This window comes from Anas platyrhynchos, chromosome 4 (assembly GCF_047663525.1).
Source record: "Anas platyrhynchos isolate ZD024472 breed Pekin duck chromosome 4, IASCAAS_PekinDuck_T2T, whole genome shotgun sequence".
Lineage (NCBI taxonomy): Eukaryota > Metazoa > Chordata > Aves > Anseriformes > Anatidae > Anas > Anas platyrhynchos.
Window position 1 is genome coordinate 46,478,066 of NC_092590.1, and position 15,174 is coordinate 46,493,239.

At 35.3% G+C, this 15,174-nt stretch overlaps 1 protein-coding gene across 13 annotated transcripts in view; it reads right to left on the minus strand.

The window, feature by feature from the left end:
• Positions 1–15,174, minus strand: part of BLTP1 (bridge-like lipid transfer protein family member 1) — a 113,219-nt gene that overhangs the window by 2,876 nt on the left and 95,169 nt on the right. For 10 of the 13 annotated variants that reach the window (XM_038178191.2, XM_072037479.1, XM_038178192.2 and 7 more), the window contains 15 exons: positions 13,176–13,337; positions 12,921–13,060; positions 11,531–11,732; positions 10,883–11,086; positions 10,590–10,769; positions 8,653–8,790; positions 8,011–8,271; positions 7,195–7,345; positions 6,761–6,918; positions 6,026–6,218; positions 5,633–5,850; positions 4,773–5,024; positions 4,004–4,207; positions 2,354–2,548; positions 1,175–1,309 (listed from right to left, as the gene is read on the minus strand). In XM_038178191.2, coding sequence (XP_038034119.1) covers positions 1,175–1,309; positions 2,354–2,548; positions 4,004–4,207; positions 4,773–5,024; positions 5,633–5,850; positions 6,026–6,218; positions 6,761–6,918; positions 7,195–7,345; positions 8,011–8,271; positions 8,653–8,790; positions 10,590–10,769; positions 10,883–11,086; positions 11,531–11,732; positions 12,921–13,060; positions 13,176–13,337 — 2,793 coding nt within the window. The remainder of the gene's footprint in view (positions 1–1,174; positions 1,310–2,353; positions 2,549–4,003; positions 4,208–4,772; positions 5,025–5,632; positions 5,851–6,025; positions 6,219–6,760; positions 6,919–7,194; positions 7,346–8,010; positions 8,272–8,652; positions 8,791–10,589; positions 10,770–10,882; positions 11,087–11,530; positions 11,733–12,920; positions 13,061–13,175; positions 13,338–15,174) is intronic. The other 3 variants (XM_038178199.2, XM_072037478.1, XM_038178190.2) reach the window with 1 other exon arrangement.

Genomic DNA, 15,174 nt, shown 5'->3' on the forward strand with positions numbered 1-15,174 from the left:
ACCAAAAAAAGTTATTTTCCCCTTTTGTTAGCTTCTGCACCTCTTGGACATCTCAGTATAAAGCACTTTTAGGAAAATTAGTATCCCTGAGCTCCATTGTACACAACAGATTTTGAAACAGTTATAGAAAAGCCATTTGTAAAATAATAAATTTTAATATGTTATACTAGTTATGTTATACATAACATCATCTAACATGAATGCCAGATGAGTAATAAATGCAAACTACTATGTGCAACACTCAATTTCATACACCAGAAAAACAAATGTGACTTTCACTATGGTAGTAACTCATTGTTTACACATGCATTACTGTCTTACATTACTCTCATGGAAGTCTTTCAGGAAAAAAGTACAGGAATGAGAATCTGTACTAGGATTTCTATGGAAAATTTGGAAACTGAAGAAGTTTTAGAACTTTGAGTAAGCTGCTTTTATTTTGAATATACTTTTTAGATGTCATCATCAAAGTAACATCTCAAATTTTACCTATGATGAGCATCTACAGTGCTGTTCTTTCCCAAATCTTAACTGATTTTTAATACATTTTAGATACTTATGGAAATAATTGTAAAGCATTAAAGATGCACAATCATGACCTACTCTTCAATATGCAGATAATTATAGAGCACAGTCATTTAGTATTGCATAGTTTATTCACATTAAATTTACAACAACCAAAGTCACTGTTTGTCACACTTTATGTATACATCGATTTCTGTTGTCTTCAATTCACTCTCTTTAGCAAAGGCCACATATTCTTTAAGAATGCATGTGCCAAATTTGAATGCTGTAACTAAATGTGTTCATGTGTAAAGCACTCTAAAGTCACTAAAGCACCCTGTATGCAGCTACCGTGCTTCCAGTCTTACAGGGCCTGACTTAAAGTCAGCTCAAATACTCCTGGAAAACTCCGCGCTTTTTGTGGTTAAACTTCACTTATCAGTGATCAAAAGAGGTAGCTACCATTTCACAGCACTAACAATTTCACAAACTTTTAATACTATTTCTGTTGATTTCAGTAGCAGCAATTTAGGCACTTTTTTATTATTATTTTTAATTAAATAAATTTTTAAACAAGTCAACTGTATTTAGAAAGCATGCAAATATTTACTATCAAGTAGTCTGACAATTACAGACTGTCAGGCCAGTCTTACCACAAATAACAGCTTACCTTTTTCTTTTTCTTTTAGATAAGCAGACACCAAGTCATGTAGAAACATAATCAATTCAGCATCCATAGTTACACAAATGTGGTCTGTAAATTCAGTTACTACACTGCATTCCACCTTTGGTTTAACACTTGTATCTACAATCAGATAAAAATAGTATTAATGCATTTTAAGCACTTGCCATATACAGAACAGTACACAGAATTTCAATACAGATTACTTGCAAATGTAACTGCTGGTACCGAGTAGGCTTTTCTCAACAGTTCTGACTGTAGTCTGAACATAACATTTTGAAAACAAGAGTCTGAACATAACATTTTGAAAACTGACAAGGTATCTGTATTGCCTTTGAAATAAATGTAATTGTTAGACTTGTGAGTTCCTTTCTGACAACAGTATGGTGCAGTACTTTTTCAGCCTGGAACTGCAGACACCCAAGGTAACATGGACTGTTTCTAAGGGCTTCACAGAACTGATTTAAGAGAAAAATGCAAGGCTACTGGCAGCAAGTTTGAATTAGCTGTACAAGAGTCTTCACCTCCATTGGAACAGTTTTAGGAGCCTGCAGAGAGGACTGAGAATTACTGGCATACTGCAAGCACTTTTCTTGCATTACAGGAATAGAAAACCTTTTTCTTTCAAATGTAGCCCATCTTTAATTTTCTTAGCTTAGCTCTGTAACGCTAATCAGGAGCTGTTGCAACATTTTGGGTTTTAATTTGAAGGGAAGTTGCCTCTATTCATGGTATTCATGGTCCACAAATATGGCAAATTGTTTTTAGCCAGTATCATCTTACTATTACTAACCTATGCTTGTTAGACCATCATTAATTCCTTTACCCCAAAAAACTCTCAGCTCAAGGACAGATTTCTCCATAGAGAACAAAATAGGATGGAAGAATCTTGTGTGCATTTGCCATTTATGGAAGCTTAGAAGTGTAGCTGGCAGGTTAAAAAAAAAATAATCCAGTAGATAAAGAGCCTCCTGTGATCTTCACTTTCCTAGATCTTCACTTTCTCATCAGAACTCCCTCTGCATTTTAAACTGTGTACTTTCTTGCACATCTGCAGTAATTTTCAGATTAAAACCTCTTTTCTTATTGCCACAGTATCTTTGTATTTAAACCCTTGTTCATGAGAAACAGCTTTGGGTCAGGAAATGCAAATGATTTTTACTGTACCTTGTAATGATGGCTCCTGGGGCTCTTGAACATGAATAGATTTAAAATCCAGCTGCATTCTTGGCAATGCAAAGATGGTTTCCGTTTCATGATTGTAACTGGAACCGCCTCTAAAGCCACTTAGCAAGCTTGAGCTTTTCACAGTTGTGCTGCTCTCTGGGTTATTAGCATCAACATTTCGAAGCAGGTTCAACTCTACAGGGATAATGGGAAATACCTTAATTCACTAATCCTTGTTAAAAATAAGTTCTGTCAGTACAGAGAGTGACAAATTTTCAAATTAGTAGTGGCACTTTCACACACTGAAATACATCTCATAATAAAGAAGCAGGGAAGAAATAGGTAAATAGGTTTTGGTATTAAAACATATAAGTACTTCTAAGAATTGTTTGTTTGTTTTGTGGTGTTTTTCATTTTGTTTTGTTGTGTGTTTTTTTCCAAGCTTACAGTCCAAATTTTATTCATCTGACCACCCCATCACAAGTTTATTCTAATAATGAACTTTCAGTTAAGTCAAATATAGACCACATGTTCAAAAGCACGCCCTCTGTATTAGGAAATATGATAGGACTTAAAATGAAAATAAATGTTTCCAATGGATACAACTAAGACACAGAGGCAACATTGATGTAAATCACTATTTACAAGGAATCTGACTTTGTCACAATACTTACAGCATAACACATGCAATATCATCTAAATTACTTAATTAGTTTTCAGTTGTTAAACTTGTGACAAGACAGAAAGTTAAGAAAGTGACTAGATTGTAAAGCCGTTCATTATGTCCTTTAACCAGCTCTCAACAGCATGGCTCCAAAAGGCCACATTATCAGATGTAGTTCTTGCTGGTGTATGCAAATGCTCTGTATGTAGCAAAACGGAGCTATGTAAAAGCATTTAACAGAACGTGCCTCTGCTTGTTAACTTCAAACATTACATCCTGTTGTGTCTTTCAAAAGGTATAAATATTAGTACAGTATATTGATAACTTGAAAATATTTTTTCAAGATAATGTATACTGCTCATTTCTAACTATACACCATATTCTGCCATTCACCTTTCACAGAAATTCAATTGATTTCTTCTACTGGTTCTATATTTTTTGTGAACACAATAACAACAGCTGTATTTTAGGATTTGGTTTTGAGAGTTTTATTTTCCAACTAAGTGATTTAAGTATATGATTCAAAATGTTTTGATTCCTAGAAGCAGTGGTCACAAATTAAAATATATTCCCACTTTAACTTCATCTGTTAGTTCTTCATGTACAGTGAAATTACTAAGTACATCCTCACGTTAAAAAATCTGGACAACTACATGCAACAAGAAATATCTCTGCATGGGGTGAAAGAGGAAAAAGCAAAGGATTAAAAGTGGAACTACTGCAGTACCGTACATAAACATCCCATTCACTAACAGACCACTTAGGCTTTACTGCACAATTTGAAAAAGGTCTTCGCTCACTAACACTTACAGCTGTTCAGCATGTTGTCATGTTTTATTCCACAATTTACTGTAAGGTTCTTAAGAAGAAAATTGTTATTTCTAACTCCCTTCTTCATAGCCCACTTGAAATATAGCAGCTTTTAACAGCACAATCTGTACTGACTGACAAGCAAAATCCCAAAATTTAATGGATGTGAACCTCACCTTCATTCCTCGTGGCTGTCACATAATTGAACCACTCCTTCACACTAGCAACTCCATGTGGGGGATTTTCATGGCGGCGCCTTGTTATCTTTGTGATTGTTGCCATGGGGCTTTCGAGTGCTCCACATGGTTTGGTGACCATGGTGTTATGGCCCAAATGAAAGTCCAGTGTCTGTACAATGTATGTAGAATGTTCACTAGTACCTGTATTAAAGATGTGAGGGATATTGGGTTGGGAGAGAAGAAAAAATGGGAAAAACACTTGGTAAGGGTCATAGGGTTTTTCATATCATTTGCACAGGTATCTACCATGAATAATTACTAAGCCAGTAGTATTAAAAACCTCATGTACTGGTTGCAAACAACTGGAAAAAAATAATTTCTAAGTAGCTACAGACAGTAAAAACTTCAATATAAAGACAAAAATAAGCAATAAGATCTCCAACATTGATCACGTAGAAAAAAAGGATTCTGTAAACACAGACATGCAATTAACCAAGCAAACAATCCCCTTCCTAGATATATTATCAGGGACATATTTATTATACTTATACAATAATATATTTTGCATTTTACCACAGATAATGAAATGGTGATAAAGATGGAGAGGGAAGAGATTATTGTTTTAGGTACACAGTATATTTTAGGGAAATAATCTTGATTCAGAATTCAAAGAAAGTAAGTTTTCCTTGGATTTATTCTGATATACCAATATATTCTTAAAGTTAATTTAAAGAATTTTAAAAGATAAGGGAATGGTTTAAATTACCATCTTCCCAAACTTTCTGTGCTTCTGTCCAAAATGCAATATTAGGTTCTTCAAGGTGAAACAAGGCCCAAGATTTTGAACGGAAATTTGGTCCATGAAAACAAGCCAGCGTCATATGGTTTCCATGCAAACTCATGGATCCTCCAAATTGCATTCCATCTTCTGGCAATGGCATCTGAAATAAGGATATATGGCACCCAGACAACACCTTCAAAACTCCTGGCCAATGACGGTGATGGGCTGCATCCAGCACTAGAAAGGAAACACACAATGGCAAGAACAAAATTTAGGAAAGAGAAAGATACAGAAAAGTTTGCTGCCGTAACTCCATATTTTATTAAAAATAGAAATATGATTAGAAATGATGAATGGGATTTCACTGACATTGTTTCATCTTTGCCATCTAGGGTCATTGCAGTTTATGAGAACCTGAACAAGTGTACTTGGAAATCTAACTTGTACTTGGAAATCTAACTTGTTGCGTTCAGATAAAAGATGTCTTCAGCTCACAATTAACATAAAGTAAGCATAGCACCACACAGCTACTCAAAGCAGAAATAATTTTTATGAAATAGACTTCATAAATTTGCAGTTTTCAAACTGCAATATTTTAGCAAAATACACATTTTAACTAAAACCTGAAAAATGTTATGAGTTAGTTCCTTCTTGTACCACAGATACAGAAGGATACCCGAAATATATGCCCTCCTCATTGAAAAGCCTCAATTTAAAGGGCATAAACATATTGAAGAGATTATTTTAAGTCAAATAGATGTGCTTACATGCATCAAGTTGCTCAGATTATTCTGCACAATTGAAACATCCAAGCTGGAAACCATACGTTTTTTTGTACCACTTACGTTGTTCATGTGAGCTTCTCTCTAAGTTGTTGGCCATTGTCTTTGGTGGGAGATAAGGAACTGGTCCCCAGGTAGACAAAGCTCGCTTGCTTGTGTCAAACTGCTGAGTAAAGAACTCCTGGAGCTTCATTCCGATTTTTATTAGGTCTGGTGTGGTTGATCTTGAAATCATCACTTGGAAGATATCCCATTTCAAGTCCCCATGGACAAATATCTCACTAGATATTAAAAACCAGAAGAACATATGCCGTTAAGCTATTTCCTACTGACACTAAAAAAAAAAAGACCCTTTAATTTCTGGCGGACTTACAATTTCAGTTATCAACATTGGACACATTACATACACATAGAATTCAGCATTACCAAACATGATAAACTTGAAACACAGCAAACCTTTTATCAGAGATGCTCGAGTCCAAAGCATTATACAGATTGATTTTCCATTCATCCTGTAGTTTAAGATCTGCATTACTGAAAATCCCCATTAGGATACTGGATCCCATGTAGTCAACACGCGCTTCAGTAGAACCCATGGTAATCTGAATTTTATGACTGGGCTGTTGGTTTGGGTGCTCAGAAATATGAGCTGAAATAGAACAAAAGCAACACAGAAATATAGCATTAAAGGTAAGAAGATCAATTTTACCAGAAACATCACCATTATGCCATCCTCATGATACAGAGAGACTGAGGAAGCACTGGATTCTTCCAGATGCATGGGAAGGCCCTGACACTGATGTACAGCAAGAATACCCACCCAGTCTCTTTCTAAAACCACTTGTCCTTTTCCTACACCTGGGAAAGTCCTACATTTGGGAAAGTCTAGGAAGAGCTGAAACGCTCTCAATCTCTTCGGTTGACATCTGTCCAAACAGCTGAGAGGGGCTGGAGAGTCGCACAGCTAGCTGGTGCAATTTTAGGGCAGCCCTGACACTGAATGCACCCTTGATCAGGAGGCTATTCCTTCAATTCAAAATGTGTTTCATAGTCAGAAAGCACAAATACGAATGCAAAGTCTTTATGCTGCCTATTACCAAATTCACAAAACAGGAGAACTGTGTCCATGCTTTAGCTTTCCAAAGCTACTGTCCAGAGCATATACTAACACGAAGCAGCTTTCCAACTTACCCACCATCTCCAGGGTGTTAACATCTATGGTACCTCCAACAACCCCCCCTCTGGAGTCCAACTGGGATCTTCCCAAACCAACAGACATGCTAATTTCCCGATCTCTGCTACTGCCCACAGATAGGCGACCCTGACTTTTCAAACCACTGGTGGTCCACCTAGAACACAAATGAAAATAAACAAAAAATTTACAGGCTTTCAAAAGAAAAACCAGAAAATTATTTACTACTTTGCAGTAAATATGTGGCTTTATGATAAAGCATCTACCAGTATTCACAAGGGGCTTCACAGTTCAAAACTGGAAAAGTTAGGAATTTTAAGTTAGAAAACAACAGTCTGTTAATGGTCAGTGGTGATTTTTTATTTTTTTATTTTTTTTTGCCCCCAGAATAACAGTGTCTGCTACAGTATGCTTGAACTTGTTTTATACTTACGTGGTATTGCCCATTACATTGCTCATATTCATTTGGACATTTAGTTGTTTCAGGTTCATAGCAAATACAACTAGTGTTTCCCATGGTGTTCCTTGTGGGCTTCCAGCTTTATTTGACTTATTAAACGGAGTTGACGTTTTTGAGAGTGCATCTAAACAAATAAGTAGGCAAAAATTTAAATGATTCCACATACTAGGAAAAACTGGCAGAATATATACATTGAAAGACATTAAAAAAGACAGATTAACACCCTATTTAATGAGCACCACAAAGCTACAAGTAAGTATAAGTGAGAACTAGAGGATCTGTGGTACATATTGTTTTAGCTGTAATAGAAATTGATGTATTTTACACGTTTAGTTTTACTAAGATCTTTTAGAGAAAAGCTTTTAAATTTGCAGTTCGGCATGCAGGAGTATATTTTATATTCTTTAACTGATTAAAAGTATACACAAAAAAAAACAAATTATTAGTAGTAAAATATTCAGGTAATGGTTATTTGCACAAGTGCCAAGTCAGGAGTTCAAGAATTAGGCTTTTCCTCACTGCTTCCTCACAAAAACCCTAGAGATACTCTTACAAGATTGTGCAAAATTTCATATGAACAAGCCACTGTACCAGTGTGTATCCTTCTCCATCTGTCTTGTCTTAAAAACTGTTCACATACTAATATCTTGCTTTCTAAATAGAAAAAAAAATGTTCTTTCTTTCCTAAAGATATTTTTCCTATTGTAAAATATAAAGTAGTAACATTTTTTTTCATCCACCTGATGAAAATATTTAGAAAAATAAAAAAATAAATAGTTGTCTACTAACCTCTCTGAGGCACTGAAGAATCAGACACACTCCTGGATCTTGTAACAGCTGGAGACTTTAAGTTATGAGATGCTGTCCCAGGGGACATACTGCTACTTGCACTATGTTCACTGAAAACATTAGGTGATTGTGCCATGTGTGTAAACGAAGCAGATTGGCAGGGTTGCTCCCACGTCCTACAATATGCTTTCCGTGATGATTCAGGAGAAAGATGTTGGCTTACCCCTTCGATTGAATCTGGTGTTCCAGGACCAGAGGCTACTGGAAAAAAAAAAGACAGACATGAAAGGCAGCAAAATTATTTTGTTTTTGTTTAATAATACCCTCCCACATACTAAACAGTGTTTGGAGAGTTTCAAAATAAGTGTCATTTGTCATAAATACAGTTTATTTAATGTATGTATTATTATTTGCTTTAAGTAATTTAATGCCCTACTTTAGAAATTCTCTATTTCTTGCTTCTAGATTTGTTTTTATTAAGTTCATTAGAATGACTGCATATGGAGTTATAATACATTTCTATTTCTGCATTTATATCTAGTCACATATGAAATAATAAAAAAATAATAATATATGCTTATGCAGTTCCTACTATAATCCATTGCACAAGAAGGTTTTCCCTGATAAGAAGCTGTATCTTACCTGGCAGATTTATTGTTTGATCACCTAGGAAAAGCCGTCTAGCAATGCTTCTCCTGTACCATGCCCTTGGGAAGGCTAGAATCTCACTGAGTCGCCGCATATCATATTTAAAAGAAGCAGATCCTATATCACAGACAGCTGAAAAAGAAATTACACATATACGCAACTGTAAACTCTCATTAGTAACAGGTTTTGGTAACCAAATGTAATTAACAGACTTTCAGTTGAGTCAAATACTTCTCTACCCCAGCAGTACAGCCTCTGCTGTAATGAAAAGCAGTTGCTAAAACCTGCAGTTTTACTGAGGTGTTGCAACTTCTCCAAATTCAGAATATGATACAAACACATTTATTGGAGGAAAGATGTAACCTAAGAATATCTACTTGTGTAGTATCTGCATCTTAGACTCTGAAGGCTTTAACAGCAGATTAATCAACTATTCTGCTACTTGCCCATTAACTCATGATCCCATGTGCAGTGGGAAAAAATATCATAAAAACCCACTGTTACTTCAAGGTTCTTTGAATGTTCAGGAGTCCAGCTCTCAATGCAGCTTCATAGGGAATTCCACTACATAGTAATTGCACTACACAGTCCACTTCTTATTCAGGTAACAAAAAAGAAAAAAAGAGCTTTGAAATACCTGTTTCTGAAGAGAGGACTATGAAAACTGTTAGTGATTAACAGACTAAGTCCATCTGAAAACCAACTTTGGAAATACATTTAGCATAAAGTTAAATAACATTGTTTTACTTCTGTTATAAAATGTATAAAGAGATCACTCAGCAATAACAATCTGAGTTTGCCCACTGTTCTGTCCTAAGGAACAGCGACATAAAGGAGCATTCATAGCTGGGCACTGGGTGGCCTACAGAATTTCATTCACTTGTTTCTGACTCCTGCATGCATAGACTTATTGAAGCTACACTGTATAGACATCACGGGCATACCGTGAATTGCTTTTTGACTTAAGCAAGTTAATGGAGAGTGTTTCTGTAACACACTGTTAGGTAGAATTCCATGTGCTTTCTCAATATGAAAAGCTCAGAAACCCGGTACAAAAGGCTCATCATATCCCTTTTTTGTGATTTGTAGTCACTTCAACTGACTGTTCTAATAAACGTAGTCTTTTGGATTAATCATGCTCTTTTTGATCACTAGAAATGTTTACAGATTAGCAATGGGCATGTGGAAGTGAAATGGCACGTTTAGTGTTTGAGGATTTCAAAACCACTATTTTAAATGATGCATGACAGAGAAGAAGGAATTGGAGGGCAGGCACAACAAGAACTGCAGGTGTAGTTAATACAAAAATATTTAAAAGCTAAGCAAGCTACTGAGTTTGCCATGGAAAAAAAAAATCATAAATGAGAATTTGCCTTTTACATAGTTGTTTGTTACAACACTGCAGTCATACAGACTTTTGGGGTCTGAGATTCAGGAGATACATGTGTAGATGGGCAACACTACTCAAAGACTCTAGTCTCTCAGGCAGAAGGGTAATGTATACTAACTATGGGGTGTTATATCTGAATAAAAATAAACATTGTTCCAGCAGGTGGAAAATAACCACTCTTTATTGCATCATCTTAGCATGAGAAAGTTGAAATACTACGATTATTACTAAATAGAGATTTAAAATCACTTTCTCCTGACACTATCCAACAGAAGTACTTGCAATACAACCATAATGACACGTAACTTAAATCTGACTAACCAGAAACAATTTAGGCTTCATCGCTGTTATGGGATGACCCACTATTTAAATAACATATCAAGCCCTACTTCATTCAAAATGAACAAAAAAATACTGCACACTTACAGGTATATGGTTCTTATATAATATCTACAAAAGCTGCTGAGCATAAAGTATGTTATTAGAACAGCATTTCCCTAATTAGCTAAATAGATGGGATTAAAATGAAAAAAGCACTTACCAGATATGTTTATCAAGGTAGTATCTATCTTGCTTGTAGCTTTACTTGCAGACTGACTCTCAAAAAAGGAAGAACCTCCTGAGCGCCTTATTCGTGACAAGCTGACTTTCACAAACTCTAGGTTAATGCTCAAAGAATCCTTCCGACCAGTGACCGAAGTTGATTCCTCATCCACATTACCTAGAAATAGAAAAGAGAGAGTTTAATCTTCCACAGCCTTTTCAAGCCTCCAGTTCAGAAAGCCACGCCAAACTTACTACGTTCACCACAGCAAATGAGAACTTGTACTGTACCTAGGGCTGCTGATCCAGGAGTTAGAACAGTAACAGCAGACTTCTGCTTTCCAGCTCCATATGGATGGAACACGTAAAGGGAAAAGTCAGACATGCAGGCAGTAAAGCTCAGGCCTGAAGAGCTGCTGCTAGAAGTAGTCAAGTCTGACTGACTGCTGCTGTGGCGTGTTCTGCCAAGAGGACTGCCTAGTCCAGGTGATGAACCTAAAGTCAATTTTTTTTTCTGAAAGTTAGTTTTAATACAAAAACATTTTCAAACATGAAATAATACTGAAAGCAGGAATACTAAACAGACCAAATGCACATCAAATTACGCCCTTGTAGTAGCAACGTAGCTTAAATATTCTGTGTATTGGCAATAGCCTTTTATAACAGGTTAGTTTTATAAACAACTAAACTTGTTTAACCAAGGAAAGAAAAATTCCAGTATACTGTATCTGTGCGAGCTTTTACCAAAAGGTAAAGAACTGATACATGAAGCAACCCTACTGAGGTCATAGTACATAAAGATAAATGTGACACAGAAAAATAGCCATATGGTCTGTAAAAGCTTATTTTTAGACAAAGCTTATTGTCCAATTTTAGACAAAAGAACATTTTAGTTTTGCTACAAGCTGCATATAGTATAGCCATTCATATATATTTTACCTGGTGCTCCAGATTTACTAACTGAATTCTTTGAGCAACTCTGTGAAGTACTGCCACCAACTGACACACTTTCTGAGGGGTACATTGTACCTAACGTTTCCAGTTCTCCTCGGTTTGAAGAGAAAACAAGATCCAGGGATGGCAACTTGAGCATACATTCAACTCTTGATACTGGCAAGCAACTGAACTTGATTTGAGAGGGCTAAAACACAGAGGAAATAAAGCACATTCAACTTTTTAATAAAGCATATAAAATATGCTTTATTTTATATATACCACCCCAAATTTGGCTTGTAAATTTATATATATAAATTTATATCTAAAAATATAAGCTAATTACAACCTTCTCAGACTGGTTTTAGAATTAATAAGATAACTCTATGCAAGTTTGTATAGATACAGGGAACCCCTCCAACAACAGGAGTATTATTTGGAAACAGTTTTTAGAAAACAAACACAGGAATCCTGCATGCAGCATATGACATGGACATACCCCTCTCTTCCTCCTCCCCAGGTCAATTCATAGTTTCACCTTATGGAAGAACTATAAATGACTCTTTAGCTTGGCTAGATGAGATTACAGAAAAAGTTGAGAGGAGCTACTGATTGTTGTGGTTAATTTTCCTAAGCATAAAACAAACTTTTTTTTTTTGAAGATGTTCAATTTGGGAATGTAATCAAATTTATACCATGAAGAAATGTTGTTTTAGCAAAGCAGAAAAAAAACAGCAACATGCAGATCAAGCTCAAGTACTCTGCCTCAGTCTGGAGTAGCATTATTCCCTCTGAAGCAAAAAGTCTACTCATCAAATATGAAGCAGTATGAACATGTATGTAGATGAGCACTGTACATTCCTGTATTTTCACATTTACCATATAAAAGGAGAAAATCTGTTGGTTTGTAATGGTACCTACAAATAACAGGATGTACATACTAATTATGAAAGATTTTTAAGAAGCGATTGGACTGTGCACTTAGTCACATGGTCTAAACTTTTGGGTAGACCTGTGAGGTGCCAGGAGTTGGACTTGATGATCCTTATGGGCCCCTTCCAACTCAGGATATTCTATGATTCTATATCTTCCCAAGAGAAGTCCAAAAGAGACAAGGAAGAGGTAAAGGTTAAAAATGCTTGGAAATTTTGTGATTTCTCAGAATTTCTGTTGGTCTCCACGGGACGGTGTAGTGGGCGGAACCACGACAGACGGAAAGATGTCAGAACTTCTACTGAAATACATCTTACCTATTATCATGCTAGACATCAGTATCTCAAAACAGGCGCCTAAAAATATTTTTTTAACTTAAAAAAAACAAACAACTTAGAAGCAAAGGCTGTCTCAAAGACTGTGATTGAAGTTACTTACTATACTAAACGATTTAAAACCTCACCTGAACTCGTACATAAACCACCACATCTACAGGGAAGGATGAATATGCTGATGTCGATGATGATACCAACGATGTCGTGGACTCTTCTAACTGATCTTGTATATCAAATTGTCCCATGTCTTCGTCTTGTGAACTAACAGCTTTTAAGAAACACAAGAACTCAGTAGAAAGTGGAATTTAAAGAAAATACAGCTCAATGCCATCAGAACACAATAAAGAAATGCTAGAATACTAAAATATGAAGATGCAACTTACCTGCGTAATTCCTTTCAATCGGTGTAATTGGAATGGTTTCAAGAGCTTTCTCTAGAAAGTCCAATAAGCATGGGCTAATCACCATTTCCTCTGGCAATGACTGAAGTGCAACCCATGCGTATAGTTTAGCTGTTTTCACTCCACCGCTTCCTTTCCCTTTGGCTGCAACATTGAAAGATAAATTTGTCTAATGTAAAACCATTTAACTGTAACTGATAAATATTAGAAGATACTTCATAACTAACAGCTGTTTCTTCTAATTTTCAGCACCATCATCTGGAAAGGCATAAATCAGATCAGTTAGAAAAAAAATCAACTTTAATATTTTGCTAAGAAAACTGTGTAAAAAAAAACTACTAGTCTGTCGTGTTTTAATTTAATTGCATTGTGCTTGTTCTTCATGAAGCACTCCTATGTTTTTTTATTTTTAATTTTTAATAACACAGAAATCAGCCACACAAAATTCTTCTCCAAACACAATGCAAAGTAAACAGAGCTGACTGGAAATGGAAGACAACTTAGGAAAAGAAAATACATGAGTTTGGGAAGAATGACAGTTTAAGCAGTAAAAAAAAAAAATACATTCAAAGATTAAAACTGTAAATGGCAAGTCCTACCATTTTTATGCAAAGAATAACTCAGGATTCTAAACCCACATTTTTTAATGTCTGGAGATAGCAAGACTATAACGGAAAAGACCCGTCTTTTAATGTATGGAAAAGGCTAGCACTTGGAACCATGCTTATTAAAAATATAAAGATATTTCTGGCAAATTATTCACAGAAGGTATTAGAAGCAGCTCAATTACTATCCGTATGAAATGCCACAATTAGAGTGAATAGAGACAAATTATATCATTTATATTCAAATAAGAGATACTGATTTTAAGCTCTCCAAATAAAATATAAACATTGAATCACTAAAACAGAGATGAAAAAGACTTTTACTTTGCTAAAATAAGCAGCACTAAATTTTCATGCTATGTAAACTATTCTGTGCAGTCCCTGTGTTTAGACTGTCCTATCTTATTGCAGATCAAAGACAGCAAGAGAAGATGGTTTCCGTTGCAGGGGAAAAGTAATATAAATAATAATAAATACAATGTATTAAAACAAACCAAAACTAATGAATATTATAAAAATATAATATATAGAGAAGCAAACTAACTGCAATCCTTAGGTTTGGGAGACACTCATATCATCCTACAAGTGTAATTTTCAGAAATCCTTCCAAATCTAAAGCTTACAGATATAAAACTGGACATCACATGATTAAAATTAAAAAGGCAAGTAGAAGAGAAAAAGAGAATAGATAAATATGTAAAAAAATTGAGAAGTAGTATAAACCAAGATACCACAATACTTAGTAATTATGAAGAAGATGGTCATTTAAAGAAGTAAGAGCTAATGGCTAAACAGCATGGACAATTGAGGAAAAGTGTCACATTTCACTGTTCTCTCCCAGCATACCAGTTATTAATTTTTCCTGCTTAAAAAATATTGACAAAGTTTTGACTTTGTTTTTAAAGTGATACTCCAATGTCAAAGGTGAGAAGAGTGAATGTCTCAGAGGTTGGAGGTGCAATCTACATACCTCTAGATCTGACATGATGTAACAACGGGCTCCTACTTGAAAACAGGAATCGTTTGAGATAAAACAGAAGTTTCAGAACTCGTATTATTCCAAATCATGGTTATTTAATTGGCTGCAACAGTTGAGGACACTAGTCTGCTATTTTGATTAACACAAATATCTTTAATACAAATACTGCTTTCTGGAATTGGGTTATGCCACATAGTATTGACAAAACTCAAAATTCCAGAAAGAATTTCACACACTACTTGTTTGGGAAAAAGTAGTGGAAAACTTAGAAGGTATTCTTCAAATGTTATTGTGTATGAAAGCAAGGATTCATCTGATTTTTTTTTTTTCTCGGATTATGAAGAATAAAGTAAATCAGCACTCACTTTTTATACAGACACTTAAGCTTTGCTTTTTA